General features: G+C 41.1%; 1 protein-coding gene across 13 annotated transcripts in view; it reads right to left on the bottom strand.

Annotated features, from left to right (window-relative positions):
• Positions 1-24,997, bottom strand: part of EP400 (E1A binding protein p400) — a 47,782-nt gene that overhangs the window by 22,282 nt on the left and 503 nt on the right. For 11 of the 13 annotated variants that reach the window (XM_056504191.1, XM_056504194.1, XM_056504196.1 and 8 more), the window contains exons 2-24: positions 21,999-23,351; positions 16,123-16,213; positions 15,597-15,704; positions 14,502-14,890; positions 13,963-14,280; positions 13,635-13,820; positions 12,152-12,292; positions 11,965-12,043; positions 11,640-11,686; positions 10,555-10,612; positions 9,802-9,891; positions 8,549-8,656; positions 7,755-7,948; positions 7,388-7,565; positions 6,833-6,969; positions 6,506-6,675; positions 6,015-6,189; positions 5,499-5,635; positions 4,685-4,871; positions 3,589-3,755; positions 2,620-2,774; positions 1,857-2,099; positions 634-798 (exon numbers count right to left, since the gene is read on the bottom strand). In XM_056504191.1, coding sequence (XP_056360166.1) covers positions 634-798; positions 1,857-2,099; positions 2,620-2,774; positions 3,589-3,755; positions 4,685-4,871; positions 5,499-5,635; positions 6,015-6,189; positions 6,506-6,675; positions 6,833-6,969; positions 7,388-7,565; positions 7,755-7,948; positions 8,549-8,656; positions 9,802-9,891; positions 10,555-10,612; positions 11,640-11,686; positions 11,965-12,043; positions 12,152-12,292; positions 13,635-13,820; positions 13,963-14,280; positions 14,502-14,890; positions 15,597-15,704; positions 16,123-16,213; positions 21,999-23,321 — 4,846 coding nt within the window. In that variant the 5' untranslated portion in view covers positions 23,322-23,351. The remainder of the gene's footprint in view (positions 1-633; positions 799-1,856; positions 2,100-2,619; positions 2,775-3,588; positions 3,756-4,684; positions 4,872-5,498; positions 5,636-6,014; positions 6,190-6,505; positions 6,676-6,832; positions 6,970-7,387; positions 7,566-7,754; positions 7,949-8,548; positions 8,657-9,801; positions 9,892-10,554; positions 10,613-11,639; positions 11,687-11,964; positions 12,044-12,151; positions 12,293-13,634; positions 13,821-13,962; positions 14,281-14,501; positions 14,891-15,596; positions 15,705-16,122; positions 16,214-21,998; positions 23,352-24,997) is intronic. The other 2 variants (XM_056504201.1, XM_056504204.1) reach the window with 2 other exon arrangements.

Below are 24,997 nucleotides of genomic sequence, written 5' to 3'. Positions count from 1 at the left end.
AGTACCAACCAAGTATTCATAGCTGAAGAGGAGCTTTATGTTATAGAGGTATCATTCTAATCTAGGTATTTATACAGAACTTGGACAAAATCTAATCAAACAAAAAAGTCTTCACTTAACATTCCCTCTATTTATTTTGTTGGCCACAGAGAATCAAGATGTGCAGGTTCTCTTAAATTTGGCAATACACACCACCAGAAAGGGAGACTTGAGAACAAAATATATTGTAGATAGAGCATTCAGCTCAAGGCCAAAATTCAGAAACACACCAATCTTGAAGTATTATTTACGCAATTTCAGAATAAACCAAGAATGTTCTCAGTTTTTCTGTTCCTGCTCAGCAGGGAGTTTATATCAAATAATACCTCACCTTACTTTAGCTGCACTGCATGGGTGTGAAAACAAATCAAATAATAACATTTTTTAAATACAATACAGAAAAAGGAAGTAACCATGTCTTTCATTTGACAAGAATTTATTTTCAAACCAGAACTACTTTGGCTCACAGAAAATAGGAAGAGCAGGACAGTAAAACCACTGGGCATGGAAAAATCTCCAGCAATAAGGAGTGTGTGCCCATATCAAAACATGAGCATTTTGAATAATAGAAAATGCCTGTGCTGAACTAAGTACCTTGTAGCTGCAGGGGCTGCCCTGCAGTGAGCTGGCGGAGCTGACTGTGTGACAAAGTGAACTTGTTCCCTTGGAACTGTAGAGTCACTGGGGTCTCTGGCTGAGCAATCCTGCCTTGTGCTCCTGCTATAGAAGCCAGCTGGGCTATTTTTACTACCTCACCACCTGTGAAGGAGGGAAACAGGCATTAAAAAAAAAAAATCAAACTGGGAGGCGAGTTGTTCAATATTCACAATTCTACATTTTGGTTAGTAAACTGGTGCTGAAGCGCCTTCCATGCATAATTATACTTAGTGCATCAAAAGTGTCATATAAAAGTTAAGCAGGTATTGCTTTCTATATTTGTTGGACAAACTGGAAAGAAGCTGATTGTTTAAAGGGTAAGAACATCAACATTTTAGAAATTATCACTTTCATTAGCAAAAAAGTTAAGAGCTACCTGAAAACTCATGTGACACTTTGTAACAGAACAAGTATAGACATTAAAGTGATTTTCACTGCCTTTTCAAGAGCATGAAGGAAGGTTTAAGGAAGAAATTAAAACATTCCTATGTGTGGCACATTAAATACAAATTTGAAATTTGCTGATGAAACGTGATTTATTTTAAGCAATCTGCATTTAGACAAACCAAAAAGCTTAGATGTGGCAAGGACCAAGCTTTTTGTGATTTAAATGCAGAAAGGTTAGAGGCATTTCAGCGTTAAGTTTTACGATATTGAGAAAATACTGGTGTGAAAATTCAGCTTTTGTAAAGGCAGTGCATTACCCCAGAGATAAAATTAATACATCAGTGCTCAGTACTCTCTACACATGCTAATAGGCAGTGCACACACAACCTTAAAGCAAAGCCTCATCGCTTTTCTCTGCCTAACAGTGGCGACGCTCCTCTCTGCCAGAGAGGCCTTTAGCAGATGGATTAGTGTTTAACATGAAAGGAATAATTAGGAGAGAGCTAAAACATTTGGTCTGAAGGAAGTCTTGCCAGCAGAAGAAACATGCAGAAATAGGAGATTAAGTTGACACCACTAATGTATGTCCACAGCAATTCTATTGTTTCTTATCCAATTTTCGATTTTCCTTGGTCATAAGCAACGTACTGAGCAAGGCTAATCAGAAGAGTGAAAAAAAAACAACGATTCTGTACACATTTTTAGGGTGCCTAGTAACTTAACCTCATTGTAGTACAAAGGTGGGAGAAACCTTGAAAGGGGAGGCCACTTACTAGGCAACCGTGCCTGGGCCTGAGAGGTCAGTACGAGCCTCTGAGGCAGCACACTCTGTTGGATGGTGTGCGGGGGGGGCTGTGGCTGTGGCTGGGGCTGGCCCGGCTGCGGGGCCGGCGCAGAGGTCTGGCCCCGCGGTTTCACAGGGTTGGCTGCGCTAGTTGCTGTGGTGAAGGTCGCTGCGGGCTGGTGTCTTGGAGCACTGGTGGAAGCCTGAGTTGTCTGAAACTGTGCTGCTGCAGCTGCAATCAATAAGGGTTGTTTGTGCAAGCTGTTAGAGGTTTTAACTCCGCTCTTTTAAACAACCTGCATTAAAAAGAAACCTTCCAACAGGATAATCAAACGGCTACAAGAACGGCTTTGTCCTTACAGACTGGGATTTCTAGCCACACCTCTTACTCCATCCTATTTTTACAACATTATCTACTTGGAAAGCATTGTTTAAAGGCTAAATAAACACAGAGAAGCACTGTACATTCCCATCTTTGACAGAACATTACACGTCTTCGGGATTTAAATACCAACAGTGGCATATTTACTCCATATGCTAACAGGTTACACAAAGCTTAGTTTGGCATTATACTGGCAGATCATACTGGAGAAACTAGTGGGGAATTTTACTGGCAATTAGTCTGTTGGTACTTTTAAGCCATTAGTATTCTAGACCAATAAGCTAGAGGGAAAAGGAGTTCTATTAAACAGACTAACTGGTATCTGTCTAAGCTGAGGTGCAGGTGACCAGGGTGGCACTGAGTCCCTTACCTTGATTTGAAGACACCGTAGCTATGGGGGACCTGCCTCGCACTTGTCCCTGCTGAGTCACCGTCGCCGTGGTCACCGTGCGCTGCACTTGAGTGCTTGGGAAAACCACAGTCCTGCCCTCGGGCTTCTGACCATACTGAACGGGCTGGAACAACCTGGCAAGAGCAGGAAAAGTCAAAGTCTATAGGAAGATCATAGTTTGGCCTTTAGAAACAAATTCTATCCCCCAAGGAACATATAAACTTCCTGCACATGGCTGAAGCTGGCAAGGCTCATCACCTCACAAGCTTCCTGAGTAAACACTGTAGAAAGTGATTTTGCTAAATCCAACAAAGAAAACTTTCATTATTATACACCCAGTTTAATGCAGGATGCTTCAGAATTAGAACAAACATCTTAAAGAGGCTAGGTCAATATCTGGGAAAAGAAGATACCTGAAAAAAACAGCTCCCATATAATATCCAGAGAGACATGAACATGCTGCAGGTCAGCAGGTAGCTGACAGGCAGCTCTCTTGCTTTAGAAAAACAGTTCTACATTACTTTGAGAACACTACTTCACTAGAAGAAAAATACTTTTAAAAAATGTACTGCTATAAAACCTCTTATGTCTCTTCCACAACAGTGAGAGCACAGCTGACACTGCAAGCCCAACTTAGTCTTGAATTATCCTCATGCTAATTCTGCAAAACAACACTCAATTGCCATAAGCAAGGTTCAAGAACAAAGTTCATCTGCTGCTGAAGTGAGAACTATGGGAAATCCATCAATCCATTCAAATGGAACTGCATGCCTCAGAGAATTATTTTCAGGTAAACATGAAAGCAAGAGGAAAATTAAATGTAAAGGTAAGCCTGAGATTTTGTGTGAATCCCATTAGCAAAGATGCAGAGAGAACTCAGTAAAGATTGCAGCAGAACCACCTTTTCCTGCTGTAACTGTAGCTTAGAAGGAGTGCAGGTGTACACACCTGCTTGGTTTGAGCTTCACTGGGTTGGGCCTCGCTGGTGGTGGAGGGGAGCTGTAGATTTCTTCAATCAACTTTCTAGTAACCTTCTGTTTTGGCAACATTTGTGCTTCATAATGAGTCATTTTGTCTTCCATTCCAATGAGATCAAAAAGAGACAGGTCTGATTCCTAGGGATTTCAGAAAATTGTTTGTTTTATGTGATGAACCAAACAATTAAGTCCTCTTTATGTTCAATGTTGAATTAATTTTCTATATATTACTTTTTAACTTGAAATAAATGGTGTAAGTTTAAGAAATAAACTATTAATTATTAGCCAAAACAGTCTAGAAATCTTGGAAATAAATCTTAAACTGACAGTCCCATTTTAAGCACTAGAAGAAAAAGAACTGAAATATTTAGCCAGTTATGGAAATTAAAGCAAAATACATAACAATTTTTTATATATCACAGTTTCCAAAGAATTAAATAGAACTCTTTGAAGGTTAACTATCAAGCTTAAATGCCAAACTATAATTTAGGAGTAGAAAAATACGAAGGATGGAAATAAAATTAAACAAAAAATGTCAGCTGCTGAACTACTCATACTTCTTTTATATTTTTTATCATGTCAAGGAGTGGGATCACTTGTTTAACAATAACAGTGGTAATTCAAATGGATTGACAGAAGGGTACTAATTTAGTCATTGTAACAGAATGTTTACTGTTATGTGAAAAAGAGTAAGTCTGGCTTTCCTTCAGCTAGTGAAAACAAGAAGAAAACTGCAGAATGCCATAAATAAGCACAGTGCTACCCAGAGTGACTTCAGTGTTAGAAAATTCCTGCAAACATGAGCATTATGAAAACTAAAGTAATTTCTCTTTGACCAAGTAGCTCATGAAAAATTACTGTTTACAAACCACTTGAAAAGTTCAAACCACTATGAGAAAAGAAAGAGCTGCAGCAAGAACACACCTGGTAGCCACAGTTACTGAAGAGTGAATTCTTTCTATTTATAAACTTCAGGTAGACTTATCACATATAAGAAAATAACAGAAAGTACTGAAATTCTGCCAGGGCAGTAAGAGAGGAAAAAATCCCTAAACTTTTCTACTGACCTTCCAAATATCCCTCTCCAGAGCTCGCAGCACCAGAGAGGCTGTTCTGTATTCCAGTGTTTCTGATACATAAGAGGAGCTTGAAAGCCGTGGGTTTATCAGATCAGGGTGGTTACAAATCCGCTGCAGCTGCATCAGGACGTGCAGGACACTGATAAAATGTCCACTTTTGAGGGCTTCCTGGGTTCTACCAAACAAATTACACAGAAAGACATTGATTAATGTGCAGCTTTTATGGAGATGTCCCTAAATCAGCAAGGTGAGAATGAGCAATGCAGTATGTTATGCAAAAGTCTTAGAACAAGTTTGGATTTCACCAAGGTTTTCTGCAGTATTTTAAGCAGCACTGTACCAAAAGTAAATTTGGAAAAGTGAAACTTAAAGACCCAGTGCTGCCTTACAATCAAATACAATTCACCCAGCTCCTCATCCTCTCCCTGCTTTGTTTCTGTTTCACCTCTGCAACTATCAATTACCACTGGCAGGAGGGTGTGAGGAAAAATTCTGGACTTTTCATTTTAAAAAAAATGAAGAACCACTCATCAGAGACAAATGTTAAAACAATGCATCAGAAGACCTGACCATCATAACTCAGTTCTTAGGCTCCAGAGGTAAAAGCATGTTTTTCACAAGGCCATAGCATCACCTGCTGTAATTCTAGTCTATAATGCAATCACGTTTTATTCACGGGTCATAATGGAAAATTTCAGAGAATCACTAAAACACTTCCCATCATAACAATCATTTCTTTCCTTAAAGCTTGCTTAAGCACTAAAAGTGACAGCATTTGATATTTACTGTTTCAAGCCCTTACCCTGGTTGTAAAATGACATCCTCATACATGGCTTTTTGTCGATTAGACAGACGGCATTTGAGCACATGCTCATATTTCTTTGTGAGCTGCTTTTCAACATCCCTCTTTGATCTCCGCAAAATAAACGGCTGAATCATCTGAAACATTTCAGAGGAAAAAAAATCTCACTTCAAAGAGTTTACAACAGGAAGCTAAACTTATTCACACCTAACAGATTTGATGTGATAAACTGCATATGCTATATATAATCATTCTGCTATGCACACAGTTGTATAGACATTAATTTGTTCTTTAATTTTTGCATGTCATACTTCAAAATCTGAGCCTTGTATAATTTTTGAAAGAAATCTTCACACTCTTCTGGTAACAGAACCCTCTGCCTTCAGCAGGATTTTCTGTCTAAACTGAACAAAGTGTTAAGAAAGGACACAAATGCTGATCCGAACCAATATTTTTACTTCCCCTCTCCTCAACAGTACTACTGTAACAGGACACGAGAAAAAAATGACAACATACTCTGTGCAACCTGATGACCAGTTTATGGCAATAATCCTGGTTCTCCTCATTAGGTGCTTTTACTGGAAAATCCAGGTAAGGTCTGGAAATTCCCGGAATCAAAAAGTGTACCATGGTCCACAGCTCCATCAATGTGTTATGCAAAGGAGTGTCTATCAGAAGTAAACGATGCTGGCTGTGAACAGAAGAAGATTTTTAATTGACTGATTACTGTGCCTTCATACATACAAGGGAATCTGTCTGTGAGCACAGAGTATCAGCAAAAAAGAATTATAGTGATATGACAGTGGAAACAAAACCATCTCACACATTTCTCTGAATCCTGATTGTTTCAAATAAAAGCACTTCTCTGTAGGTGCACATTGCTCAGGAATTTGGGCAGACCAAGTCAAGAGGGCTTTTTTAAATCAGTTTTCTGTTAAGAAGATAACTGAGTGCCATGAAAAGAGAAAAGCCCACTGCCAGCATGAAATCAATTCTTTGCTCCGTACCTGCGGAGACTGAAAAGTGCCTCCCAGTGTTTCTCAGTCATATTCTTTATTTGCTGCATCTCATCTACTATTAAATACTTCCATCGCATTTTCATGAATGCTGTGTGGCCTTTGAACAGCTGCTTGTAGGAAGTGATGCACACATTGAAGCTGTTGGGTTCTGTCCACTCCTATGGAAAAGGAAAGAAAGGATGAGATGGAAAAGTTAAGGCAGAGCTCTCAAATATCTTACAATCAGCTACTTCCTCATTAATAAAAGACAAATAATACAGATATATACAGGCTAAATCACTCAGGCAAGAGTGTAAGAGCTGCAAAATACAGCACCTGTCTTTTTGCCCTAAGTTCTCTTTGGCTCCCAAAGTAGAGAAGTATTTTCAACCCCGGGCACCAGCGTTTCAATTCCAGCTCCCATTTCAATATGTTACAGCTCCGGACAACAACAAGGTGAGGGCCCCAGTTCCCTACAGAAGGGGAAACACAGCAGTTAACACTGGAAACAGACTCCTTACAATGCATGTGGCTTATACTCTCCCTTGATTTTTTTAAAAGCATTGCACTAAATTAATCATTAAAAGTGAGATCCAATAACAGAGGTATTTTAATGACAGGTCATTAAACAATTTGTAAGGCTTTTCTGTACTAGTAAAAACTCAGAAGTATTCAGAAGAATCTCTAGAGGGTAACAGGTTGATCATATACTTGACTAGATAGCACCCTTGTCACAAAATATCAGAAAGTTATTCTGATGCAATCTTATTCCTCTCATGAACTACAGCCTGGTATGGGGTTCAGTAGGGGAAAAAACTTACCCTAGGCAACAATTCACAAAGATAATTCTGGCCCAGTACCTGTTCAAAACAGTTAGCCAAATGAACTTACCTTCATTACAAGCCAAATGGGCAAAAAAGGCAATAATTTGCACTGTTTTTCCAAGCCCTGCCTCATCTGCCAGGATGCCATTGAGATTCTTCCTGTATAGCTTTGCCAGCCAATCCAGCCCAATCTTCTGATATTCTCTGAGAGACCCATACAACAGTGATGGAGTGTTGTATTTTACCTGCAACGTGAATAATTTGATATTTTTCCCTGAGTTAAATTCACAGAGCATGGCATAAAGCATAAATATTCCATAGGTAACTCCAAAAAAAAAATGCAATTTCTTGCTAAAAGCTACAAAACAAAGAAGAAGAAAACATTCTTTATGTAAACATCAGCACAGAGAGTAGCAGAAAATAGAAATTCTTACTGCTGTTGTTATCCTGGAGCTGCCTTTAGGTAACAACATCTCTGCTGCAGCAGCAACTTCTGCTATGTCTCGCATGTTCTTCTTGGGGGGACTCGATCTGTCCACACCCTTGTACTGGTCAATGGTGAGAAGAGAGTCTATGAGAACAACTTCTTTCTGGGGACTTTCCCTGTCAGACATGTGGTCATCCATTTCTAGGAGAGAGAAAAAAATTACAGTGGTATCTAAAATAAACTTCAGTAGCAGTTATACAAAGGAACTGAGATAACCAGGATTCAGACACTGGTCCAAAGAAGGCAGCTAACTTTTAAAAGCAATTCTATATTTTCAAGCTAGTTAAGGTAAAATGCAAATAGTCTAAGCTCAGTTCACAAACATGTTGTGGGCATTCACATTAGCTAGGCTAACATGACCACTAGCTTTTCACAACTTCTAGGGAGGTCCTCTCATTCTATCTAAAAACCTATCTTCAAGTATAGTTCTATAGTTCTATCTTCAAGTAGTTCTATCACCATGTTAGCATAGGACAGAGGTGTAATCATAGCTACCTATGAAGTGTGCTGTTTAATTCAGTGTAGAGAGGCTTTTGTATCCTTCTTGAAAATCTCACACATCTTCACTTTAAGACAGGCAAACACTGCCCTCTTTACACAAACTGAGAAATTTTAAATGTGATTCACTCAATATGTGTTTTTCCCTAGAACAAAATGTCTTTTCACAGAGTTCTGAAGAGCCAAGCAACTTATTTCACCTTGTAAATCAGCACAACTCCTTCTAAACACAGAGTAATTTACCTTCCTCACTGCTCTCCTCTTCACTGTCATGCTTCGGCTGGGGCCAGTGAAAATTTTCTGCAAAGGCACCTTCATACATCTTTACCAGATCTTCCAGAGGCAATTCAGCTGAAGGTCATTAAAGGATGGAAGTTTAAAAATACCAAAATTTGGAACAATAGATACTACTAATTATAATCTCACTACATTCTTCACAATTGCATAAAGCCAGTTCTCTAATCAGAAGTTAACTTCAGAGGTCATTATTAAGTGAATGATGGCAGTATTTATTTAATAACCTTGATTACAGAGAATATTTGGCATTACCCCAAACATTTTGCTCTCATACCTTGCTTTTTACTGTATTACAAACACAACCCTCAACTATCAGTAAACCCCTAGTTGGGAAGGTAGGGGCAGGAAATCCAGCTGAGTGGTTGGAAGACAATGCAAGACTTCAAAAATTTCAAAACTGAGTTGTAACTCCAGGATCCCTTGTCTGAGCTGTTAAAGTACATGAATGCATATGCTGGCAGTGGCCAATCAATCAGCAAACATTCTCATTAGGAACTTGGCTGACTGGCCAAGGGTTATAATCTCTCCAACTGGCCAGTTCACTGCAGCCACTAAGCTGCCAAACAGACCAAACAAACAGATTTGGAAGCTGCAGGTTCATCGCCAGGCACACTCAGCCTAATGGGCAACCTGCCCCTAAAATCTGCTTTTACTGGGTAAGTGACACATCTCTGTGGGGTACTTTGTACACATCAAGCTCAGCATACCAATTACATTGCTAATGAGAGAGAGCTGCTAGCCAGAGCACTGTCCCTAAAAGCCCCTTATCTTCAAATATTCATACCCTCCCTCCAAGATCAGCACTTAAGTGCCCTTTTGGACCTACCAAGTCAGTCACAAAACCTGAGATACTCAAGACAGCTGATGATAAAATGTCCATGTTCAATCTGATACAACTCTGGTTTGTTTACCATTCACTCCTAGAGCATGGGCTGAGAGTCTTGGTTGAAGGTTTTAATGCAGTGCTTCACTAGAGAACTACTTTTTCTCAAGCCACCTTGTGTGGTAACTAGGACTGCTTTATAAAGTGCAGATGTCCACCATCATCCCATAAACTGCTGCAGCTTTCCAAACAGAAAAAACTAAATACAGACTACACAGGACAGAACATCTGAATGTACTCAATTATCCACCTCTCCTCTTTACAAATATACAAGTGCTGCGTGTTTCCAGATGTTGTTTCAGAGCCACATGCCTACCTTCTTTGGCTAGATTAGACAATTCAGTTTGATGGTTTATGTTTCCTTCTTTAGCTTCTTGTTCTTCAATTGTTTCTTCTTCATCTTCAACTATGAGAAAAAAAAATACAAATCTTGAATTAAAATCATACAATAATTCAGGAGGCTTGTAATTCTATACCCTTGCAGTGAAGGAGCACAGAATTTTTAAGTCTGAAGAATTTAAAAATAATTAAACATGTATGAAAACAAGATAATTTGAGAGCAACTATATGCAGTATTTAAAAGATAAATGAACAGGAGAGAAGCACTTCTGCCTCAGGACAGAAGGCAGTTAAGTGTTGATTGACAATATTCACACAGGTTGCTCTGTAGCTTTAAACAGGAGAGTTCCTTTGTCAGGAACACGACAGAGTGGTCAGCACAAGAATGGATCCAAAGCAGATGGGTATTTCAGTCTAAAATCCTCAAAGAACTTCAAGACTATTAGTAAGGCCTGACAAACTAAGTAATGAGGACAGAAAGAATTAAAACCCACCAATAATGGTGGCAGTATAATTTCAAGGAAAATGTTATTTTCAAATTTTCACTGGAACTCTTTTAGGGATAATTTACTATTTAATTGACTACCTAAAGTCTCCACGAAATAGGTGAAGGTTGGTATTTGGTTCATGAAAAGCACTGCACCCACACAGTAACAGACTGAAAACCTGTGGGTTTAATATTAAACTTATGCACTATGCTATGGATGCAATATTTTGAGAAGTGACTTACCTTCCTCATCAGTCAAAGATGTGCTTGCCTTTCTTTTCCTTCCAGATGATGAACCCCCCTAGCATTAAATAATTGTAATATTTAAAATCACAAAAAACAAAAGATAAGCAGGGGGCTTTGTTTATTTTTTAGAGACAGCAAAACATGCCTTGCAGTCCCAAAAGCATCTGCTGATGGACACTTAGCACCTATCAGCACTTCCCTGGTCATGCAAAACCAGAAATTCTGCTTCTGAATTGATGGGAGCCTGAAGTCAGTCACTTCCACTGCTCGTGGGTCACATTATTCAGGTCCAGCTGTGGTATAAACCTTTTACCCAGGTTGGCTCAAGGACTAAACTCTTTCACTAGTCAATAGAAAAGGGATATGGCACAGGCCTACAATTGTCTCAGCTGTCCAGTGCACTCTGTAGAATTGTTTAGCCTGTGCCAATTAACTCTCACAGCCAGTGCTGGGCCACAGTTTGGCTGATAACACATGCTAAGGCTTGTTCCTAGCAGGGAATTCAGATGCAGGCATTCTGCTTGGTGGAGGGGGAGTATTTCAGCACATGGGCATCAGCTGTGCCAGACAGATGGCTCAGGGCCTCAGATCCCTTGTCCATTTTTTTCCAATTGCACAGGCACAGCCAAGGAGTCCTTAGCCCACATTTCATCCAGGGAAAAAGATATCCAAGTTTCATTCAGTTTGATCCATTCTGTAACATACACCTTCATCTCTCAGCAGATAAATCTCTGCTGAACACCTGAAAACACATTTCATGCCCCACAAAGCCAACTCCTAGCTGCTGTAGATAAAACTCCTGCCCAAGTCTGGCAATTAATTTGTAGTTTTTTGGTTTTCAAACTCAGAATGAATGATTCACAGCCACTAGACAGGTATCAACCATGATCCACTTCCCTTTCTAATCAGAAAAGAAAAATTATACTTGTGCTTGTGACTGAATGTTCATTTGTCAGTAACTACAATGAAATCTTCTTATCATCACCACGTATTAAAAATAATCACCTTTACCAAAATTTTTTCACATATGTAGTCACATTTAAACTAATTTGATGGCTTTTTCAAAAAACAGAAAGACTTACCATTTCACTTTCCTTTTCCAAATAAAGGTCTTCTTTTGTATCCTTACCTGAAAAATTATTACACTTGCTGTATGTATTTATGACTTAGCAACTTTACATTTCTTAAATGGAATTTTAGATGTATTCAAAGCAAAACACAAGAAGTATTAATAAAATCTAGCACAAAAACATAGAAACTCATAACCCATGATTCAGATCTATTCACAACCTATTACTAGCAACTCACACTTTTACCATCAATGAGATTAACCTGCACTGAGTGAAATTATATAAAAAATATCATCAGAATTCAGACTTTATTTCTTATTAAATGGAATACAATTACCTTTCCTTGAAAATCTCTTTAAATTCAAAGCTTTTTTCCTTTTCTCTTGAAATTCAATTTGCAGTTTAATTTCAACAACCTGAAATGCAAAGCAATTCTAATAAAGCACTTTTATTTTACAAATAAACTACTGAAGATGAAAAAAACCACCACAAATTGCACGAGTCCTAGTGAGTGGGTATTTTACCTGCTCAATGTTAGACCAGAAATACTCTATTTCTCTAGCAATAGATGCTGCAATCCTCCTCAGTTTGTTCTGTTCTTCCCTTTTAGCTCGCTCTTCATTAAGTTTCTTTTCTTCATGGTAACGAGCCACAGTTCTCACCATCTAAAATATCATGAAATCCTGAATTAGGTTACCTCAAAATACATATCATTGCATTTCTTAAGATTATAGCAGTTATCAGCAGCCAGATGTTGACCATAGCTTTACACACACAGCACTTACCTCCAATGTTTCTAATTCTTACCATGCCAGTAAAGCAACAGACATGAAACTCAAAGAAAAAAAAAAAATACAGCTATAACTAAGCAATCAAGCAGGAAACTCTTAATTCACTCTCTGAATACAAAAATTAGAAAAAATACCACTGAAATTAGAAGCAAACACACAAGAGAAACCTTTTTTTTCAGACAGCACATATGAAGTCACAGAAATCACACCACAAAATGTCAGAGACCAAAGCTAAAATAAGTTCAAAAAGAGTGTACATACATGAGTGAAAGACCAGTCAATGGCTGTTAAGACTGCCTTGATTGCAACCTTTAGCTCAGGAGGTCCCTAAAACATTGACTTCCAGAAGTTTGAAGCAAAGTGCCAGGGGAAAGATCATTTCACATTTGCCCTTCCTGTTTCTCCTATTCTTAAAAACCTACCATTGGCCACAAATGGAAATTCAGATTTAAATTATATTCAAAATGCAGATATTTATTGTATAAAACAATGCACTTATTTCAACACTTTGCTTCTGAGTTTCCATCATTTCAGAATATGCAGTATAAAACAACATGACAATTTAAACTAATGACCATCAGTTGCTCTCTTCATTACTCTAAATTGGTTATAAATGTATCAACAAAAAGAGGCAATATTGCTGGTATTCATAGAAAACCCTTGCTTACTGTAAATTAACAGATTTTATATATTTCATCTCACATCATATAAATTTTCATTCCACTACTGTATCCTGCTGTGCTGCTCTCTTCCCCTATGGAAACAGTTCTATATCATGTTTCAACTAGTCTTTACTCTTATTTTTCTGTGAGATTAAGAAAAAAGAACTAGACATACAAGCACATCCAATGGAAGTTATTTACAGAATTCCCTACTTATTCTTTATTGGCAGGAAATAACTCATTTGTGAGACAGGCGTGACAAGTCTATTTTTTATTTAAATATAACCCAGACAACTTATTGAGTGGGTTCCTAAACAAGCTATTTGATTTCCAGAGGAACACAATCCACAAACTGTTACTTGTACAATCTGTATAAGTACCCAGCCTGTCTCAGATGCCATATCCAAAACTGACAACATAACTCCTCATTTGAAGTACAAATTAGTGCCTCATCTTTACTTCTACCTGTAGCAAAAGGTATTTCAATAGCTCTGCTACCAAACTGAGTGATATCAACCTTTATTGCTCTGAGTTATAAAATGTTTTTCGAGTACCTTCTTAGCAGTTGCCATCTTCCACTTTCTCTCCTGAGCAAAATCAGTTGCCATCCATTGCATTTCTTCCAGCAAATAATCCCAGTGGGATTTTGGTCTTGGAGCCTCTTGGAGTTTAGGCAGTCGCCTGGGGGACCATAAACCTTCCTTTCTCAGTTCTGCTATCCGCTGATGGATTTGATTTTCCTTAAAAAGAAGTACAGAGACTTACAATGAAGTGCAGAATGCACCTGAAGTCTTAGAATCAGAGAAAAATAGTAATTGCTTTCACTTTATTAAAATAATTGACAGGAAAAGGTGTACAGGCATGACACAGAAAATATCTTACCAGCTTGACTTGCTCAGCCAGCTTGTCTTGAGAGTTTTCCTGTGGCAACACTGCTGCATTCTGAGCTGGACTTTGTGTTTTTGGTGCTGCTGCTGCTGCTGCTGCTGCTACTGCTAAGCCAGGAGGCTTGGATGCAATAGGAGACAGGGACTTGTTGGTTGCTGGAGAGGTCCTGTTTGTTTGCACTGGGTATGGAGAAGGTGGTGTTGTGCCTGGGATCGCTGCTGGAGCAATGGATGAGGTAGGTGGCAGTGGATTTGCTGCAAGACGCTGAGAACTCTGAGCAGGATCTGCAGATGGTCGTGTCAGAGTCACAGTCTGCCCAAGAAACACACTGGTTACTGATGAACTGAGGATTCAATACTTAGTCTACACTGCAGCAGAACATAATGGAGACCTTAATTTAATAACAAATGTACACCTGTATTTTCACCAGGAAAGGATTTAAGTGTCCAGGGGAAGTAAAAGATGAAGACAGCGTTCTTAGGTTTTACTGGCCATGGAAACAAGGCATGCCCACCCCAGCAAGGCTCCCATACCTGCTGCTGCACTGCAGCCTGTGGCTGTGACACCTGGCTGGGCGTCTGTCCTTGCACGTGGATTGCTGGCGGCACCTGCTGCTGCAGCGGCGCGGGGAGCGGAGCGGCCGCCAGGGCCACGCTCTGGGGCTGGATCTTCACCTGCATCTGCGGCTGGGCCGGAGGCTCCACCAGCTGGGGCTGCTGCTGCTGCTGCTGGGGGAGCTGCAGGGGGGCCGGCAGCGAGGCCATGGGGACGCTGGCGGGCTGCAGGCGCGCCGGCAGCTGCGGCGGCGGCGTGTGCAGGCTGGCCGCGTTCTGCACCGGCGGGCCCTTGGACGGGTCGTACTGCTGCTGGCTCTGCTTCTGCCCCGTCAGCTGCACCGTCTGCGGAGTGGGGGGCATCCCACCTGCAGGGAGAGGAGACAGGCAAGGTGAGACTAAAACAGCCAATGCTCTCTGCTGATTTAAGGAGGAAATCGGCTGCAAAAAGAGCGGTTTTGTTACTTACTTTGCCACAAGACACCATCACTTGAAAAGACCACATCACAATCACAAAATAAATCACCATTACAATAAACAACAAAGTACTTCATGCACAGGACTGTAACTAAAATTTGGAGCACAGCAACTAAAAAGAGCATGTCATTATAGGTCTTCTAAATTTTGTATACTCAAAAAAAAAAAAAGGACTAAGGTGAGCTAATGGAATTCAACCCAAAAAACTAGCATGAAATCTAAATACTACTCAGGTCTTTCTAAGAACACATTCACTCTAACACATATTCTAAAGCTTGGCGTGACTAATGAATAAAAATTTGTCATGATGTTCCAATTAGGTGGTTTCCTTTTCATAAATCATTGGTTCAGTTCCAGAATTCTCAGATTGGCCATTCTGCATCAGCACCTGTGACGTATTTCCATGCCCACATGCACCTTTGGAGCCCGTCACTCAGCTCCTTAAACAAACCAGGCATTGCATACCAAGTATTAATTTACATGGAGAAGTGTGTGGTGGGACTAGGATCTTGGCAGGCCGGAAGCACAAGTTTCTAGTTCCATCACCAACATCTCCTTGTGAAATTAATGTGCAGCTGGCATGTGGTGACACAGTACCTTGTGCCGTTGGCATTAGCTGTTGAAGAGGAACTCCTGAAGCCACACCCGGGTGCTGAAAAACCATCCCATGACGGCCCACTTCAATTCGTGGTCTCTTAGACGAATCTGTGATATTCAAATTCCATTTATGGCATGGTATAGTGGAATGGGTTCCATTTTACAAAGCACACTACTACACATGAGTCCAACACCGGCTCCGAAAGCTACAACTACTGCACATGTGTAGTGTTGATGAAGAACATGCTCCAGGGGCAGAGTCCCTCTGACTTCAAGTTGGCCATCTCCAATCTTCTCAGCTAGAACAATCAACCTAACCGTGTCTCCATGCCTGCCAAATCCAGGCCTATCTACTGGGAGTGGAGTGCACTCTTCCCACAGCACCAGTCACAGCAGATAGCCCTAAGGATCTGGCGATTCTCAAGGTGAAGCAAAAATGTATTCCAAGAGTTACAGAACAGTGGGCTCCAATCACTGTTTGGAAAAAAAAAGATGATGGAAGTGGAACTGTGCCTGTGGAACATACCTGCTGGTGCAAGGGCCTGCTGCTGTCTCTTAAAAGCTTCAATCTCTATGGTGCTCACAGTCGCCGTCGCTGGAGTCCCTGTATGCGTTTGCTACAGGGAAAAGAAAACAAATCACAGAAGTTCAATCTGCAGATGGTCTGACACCAGGAGAGAATGCACAAACGGGTCTAAGGAGGCCAGCACAGACCAAGTCCTTCAGAACAGCTGTACAGCAAAGGAAACAAGACTCATTCAGTATCTGCTATGAAGTTCTAGCTGTCCACAATGCACAGATACTCTTGAGTTTAAATTTTACAGTGATGAAGTTAGTTATAAATAATGCACACCTATGTTTTATTAAGTGATACCAAACTCAGGAAAATGGCATATGTAAAAAATAAACTTGCCCAGTAATTTTTGTTACTTTTTTTTTTAATTAATGGAAATTTTCATTAGTTTATTACATCTGTGTGGAACATCAGTAACACACAAATTGATCCTCATCCTGAAAACAGCTTAAGCTTATTTGAGTCTCCAGCACCCTCACTCTCATCATAGAGCTTTGTGAGAGTTACCACTGAAATATTTCAGGAAAAAGCTAGGAAGATGGAATAAAGAACCTCAGCCAAGGTACACATGTTCCAGTTCCAGTTTTCCAGATGCTGGACTTGTACTTATTTGCACAGCTGGCAAAATGAGTCCCATGAATAAACTCAGTGACAAAAAACAATATTGCCATAAGGCTAAGGTGACATCAGAGCTCACCAGAAATTACTATCCATTTTGTCTGAGGATAAACAGCACACAAACTGTGAATTAACAAGCCTGGAAGAGCACTATTGATATTGAGATGCAAAAGGAATCACTGGGCTCTGATTCAGCAAGCTGGAATTTAGCTTCAGTAAGATTAAACAGTGCATTCAAACTTTTATTTTTAAATCACTACATTTAATACTGGTAATGATGGCAAGAACCCATCCCAGAGAATCCTTTCAGCATCAAGCACAGGTGACAAGCTCATGTATAGGACTACTGAAGCAAACAAATTTGTGTATATGACAGTTTTCATGCTCTTTGGGCCCTCAGCACACTGGCAAGCACTGGCAAGTACTTATTAACATCCATCAGTGTCTGTGCAAATCCAATTCCTTTCAGTGAGTTTCCATGTAATTTTTAACCTCTCCTCAATATTTGGCCATGCTGTACCAAATACTCTACTAACAAACTCAATATGAAAAAATATGGGTTATCCCAAGAAAGTCTTAAGACATCCCATCAGAAAATATAAACATAGACTTTATGTATGACAGTCTCTTCATCCTGGGAAATGAATTAATTTAGCAGTCTAGTTTTCAAAGTGTATTTTTCTAATGGTGAGAGCCGTAAACATGATGAGGTATAGTAAGGGTTTGCAAATGTGAAAATTTTTATGACAACACAGAAAGACAGAAATTTCCCATAAAAATTTTTACTTTATTCACAGCTATTTTCTTCCATGATTTTAAATGAAATTTTACCTATATCAGTTAAACCCATGGAGGTAAACACCAGTATATACTGATATAAATCACAGCAGTGACATCCTGCATCTTCAGTGCTTCATTTCATAGTATTAATAAACACAGCCAACATCACCTACAATGACTGGGTTTCAAATGCTCCTTTTTGTGCTGAATACATCTCATGCCCCTCAGACTCAATCAATAGCTATGAATTAATTACACTTAATCACTCTGCTGCTCTGAGGGCATTTGTGGCCACTCCAGTGATACAGCCTTAAGATGTAAATTCTGGTTTTAAGTATCTCTGACTCATATTCATAGTTCACTGCCATTTCACACTCAATAGGGATTAAGTTTTCAAATATTTGTCTTGTCACAAGACATGCAGCATATTTCAGGTTCAACAGCCAGTGTCTGGCAGAGCATCACAGACCTGGGCATTTACAGAATTTTCAAAATAAGCCACAAGAATTGATTTTGTAAACAAATTCAGTTTATGTCCCATTTACATCAGATGCTACTGGGACATCAGTTTAAGAAATTATATTCTTCAAACTCCACATTAAATGCCACTTACTTAACCTGCTCTCTCCCTCTGGATGACTGCATACTCACAGTTTCAGGCTGTATCTTTGCTTTAGGATGTTTGACTGACATTTTCTTAAGAATATGCCTCCCAGCCGTCTGCATTATCACCGTGTAATTTAGGCCAGACTCTTCACAAAGCAGACATGTTATGTCTTTATAAATTGCAGTCACATACCACTAATATTAGACTAAAATTGTCCCAACTTTAATTAAAATAATGTAGCTGTCCCGAGGTCATGATTATGCAGCATGCACACAATAATCACTGAGAGCACTGCTCTTCTGCACTGGAATTTGAATGGTGATGCTGATTGGGACACATTATTTCTCCATAAACAGTTGCAAAGAGCAAGACTGATGGAAAGAAATGCCATTTTTTGTGAGCAGTTTGTGCTGAAAGGTCAGTACCACACAGAGTGTTCATTTTTAGCATGAACCAGTTTCCCTGAGACTGGTCTGACATGGTATAATACCTTCAAAAGTATCATCACTGCTGCAGCTACAGCTTGGTGGTAACCCTAATCACTATAATAAATAACCTGACCTGATATAATATTAGGTATTTTAAACAGCTTAAATGAAGCCTGACTACCTAAGGAGACTTCCAAGACATGTCAGTACTGGCCCTATGGAAGAGTTCTCAGTGCACTCCTCTTTGCTGCACAACTCCTTTGTACAATACCAGAGGGAACATCCCATTTGTTACACACAGGATCACAACCCATCTTGTATTTCATTTCACTTTCCATTTCCAAAGCCCAGATAAAGGCAGCACAGCCTGCACAGCTGCTGTGGCACAGCAGAGTAATCCACCCTGCAATACCTGCTAAGCATATAATTGAGCTAAAAGGTAAATATTTTAGTAGCTGATGGAATTAGGGTATATTACTTCTCAGGGTATGTATGTGGTGATGTCTGGGTAACAGAGTTGGAAGCAGCTGCATAAAACCACACTGAACTGAAAAGTTGCATCATCACTGATCCACAAAAATTTTAACTGATTATCACGTTTATTTCTTGGCTTTCTCCAGCACTCCTCGTGAAAAAAGAAAAAAATTGTTAAAAAGGACTTTTTAATGAAAATAAGCACTTCTGTTTCTTCTTCCCAACATTTATGGCAGAGCTAATGGAAAGCAGTTAATTATTTAAAACAAATAGTGTCAGAGGATTAGTACTGTTGTTTAAAACATTTCAGGGAAGGCAAATCCAAAACCTTCTGTAGCCACATTCAAAACTTTTAATACATAAGAGGAAGAAAAAAAAAAAAGAAGAATTTTAGAAGAAATCCACAATTACAATGCCACAGACAAAGAATCCATATTATCACTACGCAGAATGCACAAATGAATCAAATGCATTAGGGATACAAAAGACAAACAAACCAAAGTGAAAACATTCAAGCTGAAAGTTAATGCAATAAGCCAGCAACCTGGAGACAAAGCTTTAACTTCCTCAAGGCTTCAGTTATACTGATGCATTTGGTGACTGCAAAGGTTTTTTGGTTTTGTTTAGATGATAAGGGATGGGCTCTTGGGAAAATTCTAATTCATCTAAGAAATACCAAATCTGAATGAAGAAAAAAAATCTGGGATGAAACTACATTTTAGAACCATTGAAAAGTACCTGAAATGGTTGCTGCTGGGATGAAAAAGCAGCAGAAACATTTGGAGGAAGCTGGGTTGCTATAGCGACAGGAGTACCAGTCTGCCCATCCTTTCCTGTCACAACCTTTACCTGAGAGAAATATTTTGGGAAAAAAAAAAAGAAGGGAGAATCATTTTCTTTTTAGAAGTTTTTCTCTTTTTTTAACTGTTCAACACACTCCTTTGGTACTGATGGCACCTCAATGAAGAGGGGATAATAACTTAACCACCATCAGTACAGCTTGTTTTGAGCACAGCCCATTTTTAGAGTTCTGTCTTATTTTAACAGCAGAACAGAGCACAGCCTTGACTGTTTATTGTGACTTCTTGCCACTGGAAATGTTTTCTTAAATCTAATTAACATAAAAGTGTGTTTTAAATTGAATGATTGCTGCTGCTAACGGACAACAAATTAGCATGACAGACAGTTTGAACGTAAGAGAGCTTCAACATTTATTTAAGCAATGAGCACAGCCACCATTCACTCTCCTCTTGAATTCCCAGAGATCAACCTTCCAGGCAAGGGATGAAGCGTGTTGCTTTAGCAGAAAGTGATAAAGAGGGGAAGGGGGAAATAAAACAGAAGACGACAACAAAATACAAAGAAAGAACATACTCAAAAGATGTCTTAATCTTTCAGAAGGATTCATCACTTGAAAATACATAAAGACTTTTGCTGTTGCACTTTGCAAAATTCTCCAGCAGTTACAGGGACAAGCAGTTCCACAAACAAAAGAGGATCCACCACGAGAAGGCAGTGAAGTACAGCAAATTCTCAACCCAAAACACCGAGGGGCAGAGCTTCAACTCACTTAAAGTGGAGCAGCACCACTGACTTCAAGGAACCTGTACCATTTACACCCACTAAAGATCCCTCAAAGTGTGCAGATGGTAGTTAAAAATACCTGGTTATTTCAGCTGACAAACACGCAACCCAACAAGAACACCTAAACAATTTGATAAAACATAAACCAGGTGAAAAAAAAATACTGAATATCCATTGTCAATAAATTACATTAACAGGCTAGCTTTTATGTTACTATATAAAAAAATGATTCCTTCTGTCACAAGCAGAAATGTATGTTCCTAATCAAGAAATTCAGACAACAAGCAAGGAATAAATTAAACTTCAGCCGTTATTCTGTTAAAATTTCCCACAAATTCCAGCTGAAGGCATGACTGCTAATGATTCATACCTAGGAGTCATCAAATTTCAGTGAAGGCACTCATTTCCCAAGGGTATTTAAAGCAACACGAGGCTCTTTACATAAAAATGGTTCTTCTACAAACAGGCACCTATATACCCTTAGATATTTTCACGAATTTTAGAAGATATTTATGAGTGCCAGGTGGTGCAGGGGCATCAGTTCTATCTACCCTGCTGCAACCACGTGCCATGTTGGTTTGTGGGCAGGCTCTGCAGCAGACCAGCGCCCCAGCACCCACAGATGGGTACAAATGTGCATGAAAAGCTGCACAGCACCTGTTTGTGGCAAGCTTCTTTCAAGTTCTTTGCCATTAATAAACAGTGAATTCAAGCTAGTTAGTAATTTAAACTTTTGCATAAGTAACGAAGTGAGCTTGTCAATGTCCAGTCTGTAAGTGCTGGTTGTTAATCCTTTAAACAGCAACGCACACACAGAGCTCCAGGGCACCCTGAATGATGGAATACATGACTGGACCCTTCCACATGTTCTTCCTCACTAATTAGATTAATTTAAGTTTTTTGCTGGCTGCAGCAACATTGAACCTCAGTAACACCTATGATTAGAAGTCACAAGTAACCTCTTACAATGCTTTTGCTCATTCTTTTTTTGTTTGTCCAAGTCAAGTGAAATTCAGACCACGATTCCTAACCATAACCATTCTGAGAGCTTAAAACTATTTCCATACTTCTGCCATCTTTGCTTGTGTGCAACTAGGACAGTTAAAGCTCCCTCTCTATTATTTTATTTTAAATCCATAAATCTAACAGCACATTCAAACCAACCCATCGAATCACACTACCCAGCAGAACTGCATTCTCTCAGGCCAACTGTTTTATGAAAAACTGCCATACTTCATCAAGCAAAAACGATTTTTCACGTCCTGTCCCATTTTCAATACTTCACAATCCCAGTGCTACAACTTCATCTATGATTTTATTCCAACAAAGTTTCTTACCTCATCATTGATAACCTCAGATTGCTCCTCTTCTTCTTCCTCTTCCAGATCCAAGTCGTTTTGCCTCAGGTACGCTTGCAGAGGAACACAATGTTTCTTCTTAAAAGCTAAAAAGTCCATCATATTCCCTTGAAGATGTTGCAGGAAAAACAGTTCAATCAAACACTCCTTAAAAGTTTCCCTAAGAACTTCCATCTGCTTGTGGTGATGATCCAAACATAATTTTCTCATTTGAGCAGTTTCTTGGTTGGCAGGGGGAATCTCCTCCAACTTTTTGGGTTGTTTTTTCACTGCTGTGTTAGCTGTAGGAGTGAGAGGAAGACTCGACAGCCCCTGTGGCACAGTGGCCCGTGAAGGACTTGTGGGAGGAGGAGGTGATGTCATTCCAAACGCACTCGGTCCTCCAACTCCTGCTATCAATCCACCAGAAGTCCTGTCAAATCCAATGGGCCTACTCAGCTGCTGCCCCTGAAGCACTTGCTGCTGCTGTTGCATAAGCTGCCCCTGGATAATATTGCTGATTTGGGGTGGCAAGCTGGTCGTTGTGATGTGGCCCGGGCTAGTCAAAGACTGCATATTTGCCCCGCTGGCCACGGGGCTCTGAGGCCCGAGGTGGTGGATGGTGCCCCCGGACTGCGAGTGCGGCTGCGAGAGCCTGCGCTCCCGCACCGTGCCAGGCGTCCCGGCCGACGGCAGCTGCACCTGCGCGGCAGCGCCCTGAGCGATCTGCGCGATCCCCGGCCCCTCCTGGTACACGAAGTGGCCGCCGTTGGAAGGGCTCAGGCTGATCTGCCTCACCAGCACGCTGGCATCCACGAAGCCCCGGGTGGGGCTCTGGCTGCACATGCCCAGGCCCGGCCCGGGAGTGCCCGCCCGGACGCTGGGCAGTGCCTGCACTGGCACCGGGTTGGGCTGGGTGGGGCTCTGGGACTGCACCTGCTGAGGCAGCGGGGACGTGACCTGGATGTAGGAGGGGGATCCATGCTCAAAGCGCCTCTGCTGGGGGCTGAACTGAAAGCTCGGAGACGTCGGGTTGGGAAGCGGCAGCGGGGTGAGCGTGATCTGCTGGTTCCCCGAGGCCACCGGGCCCACGTTCTGCAGGGTGATGTTCACATTCTGCCCGGCCACCGGGCTCCTGCTCATGATAAACTGCTGGATTTGGTAACTGGGCGACTGCGGCGCCGAGGGACTCGCCGAAGGCGCGAAAGAGGCTGCGGGGGACTGGGGCAAATTCGCCTGTTGCTCTTCTCCCTCGCTGCCTGTGAAGGACCTGGATCTCTGGAGCTGGCGCTGGGCATTCTGAGGACCATTGCCATGGTGCATCCTCACTGATCTAAGGTTTTACAGTATGCTCTAAAGAAATACACAAAAACAGACGTTCAGGGAAGGTAAAAACACTTCTGCAACTGAAACTATTTAGCTACCAGAAAGATTACCTTATAGTAAGAACTCTGTTATCCTGGTTTTGCAGTTACTTAAAATGTTTTGAATTATCCAAAACCCTCAGCACAACAAAATCTCTCTTAAATCCTACATAAATTTCTCCAGCTAATACTGCTGCTGAATAGTCCTACAATGCTGTGTTCCCCTTAGCTAGGTAGAATGACCTCAAATAATAAAAAAAAAGAACTAACAGGCATTTTCCCCTGCTGTGGAACTTAAAGAAACAATGTTCTCCAGTATCAAAGACATCTACTCTTTTTTCGTGTTCATTATTACCAATGTTTCAGTGCTTTTAACTCTTAAAACAAAGTCATTGCAAACATAATTGCTAAAAAGTATAGTCCATTGTTTCAACAAAAAGTAAAAATAAGAAAAGTGATAGACTGTTCAACTTTATTGTTCCAGCTACTGAAGGCCAAGTCATCTAAGTCTATGAAAAATTACCATACTTTATGCTTAATTTTGCCTTCTCTTTTCTTCAGAGCGCTTAAGGAGATGAAAATTAACCAAATCTGCATTTAATTTAAAATGCAGTTTATTGAGTCAAGCTACCCAAAAACGTTCTGGTTTTCTATTTCAATCACAAACAAAAATTCCAAATACCTGCACTAACAGGTAGACTCAGGGCTGGGAGTCACACAGAAAGAGCAGCAAGAGAAAATGAAACCTGATGTTTTGGTTTTTCCTTTCAAAATCTCTCTCCTCTTTGAAAAGCAACACTTTCACATTCAGCATTTCAGGCCAAACATACACAAACATGCTGCCACTCCTTGGTGCTCCTAACTCCAAGTTGATCGCAAGCGGCAACAGGCAGCAGCACAGCGGCACGGCAGCCCTGCTAGGAAGCAGTGGGACGCAGCGGGAGCTGCCGGCTCTCCCGTTCCTCCGCTGCCCAGGCAGGGAGCAGCACATCGCAGCCCTTCGCTCCCCTGTCCTGCGCTGCCTGCAGCGATCTGCCCAAGCCCTGGGGATGGAGATACTCCTTTCCTTGCCCCGGGAACGAGGCGGCTGTCCGGGAAGGTGCAGCAAAGCAGCGCTGTCACACACGTGCCAGCAGCGACAGGGGGCCGAGAGCCCGGGACCTCCCGTGCCGGGAATACCGGAGAGTGCAGCCGGCACAGCGGCTGCTCCGGCGGGTTCCGCCTCTCCCGCACCGCGGCTCATCCCGGCGGGTCTCGGCTGTCCGCACCGGGGCTCATCCCGGCGCGTTCCGCCTCTCCCGCACCGCGGCTCATCCCGGCGGGTCTCGGCTGTCCGCACCGGGGCTCATCCCGGCGCGTTCCGCCTCTCCCGCACCGGGGCTCATCCCGGCGGGTCTCGGCTGGCCAGACCGGGGCTCATCCCGCCGGGTCTCGCCTCTCCCACTCCCCGGAACTCAAACCTGAGCGAGCTCGCTCAGCAGTGCGGGAAGGGCAGAAAAAACCTGCACTCCTTACAGGCCCTTTTCCAAAAGATTTAACAATACTGCAATTCTTCCAGGTATTGTGGTTATTTCACAGCGCCGATACCAAATAATTAAGATTCAAAAGATACCACCCGCAACAAGGTCTTATTAT

This window comes from Oenanthe melanoleuca, chromosome 15 (genome assembly GCF_029582105.1).
Source record: "Oenanthe melanoleuca isolate GR-GAL-2019-014 chromosome 15, OMel1.0, whole genome shotgun sequence".
Lineage (NCBI taxonomy): Eukaryota > Metazoa > Chordata > Aves > Passeriformes > Muscicapidae > Oenanthe > Oenanthe melanoleuca.
This window is presented reverse-complemented; position numbering and strand designations above follow the sequence as displayed.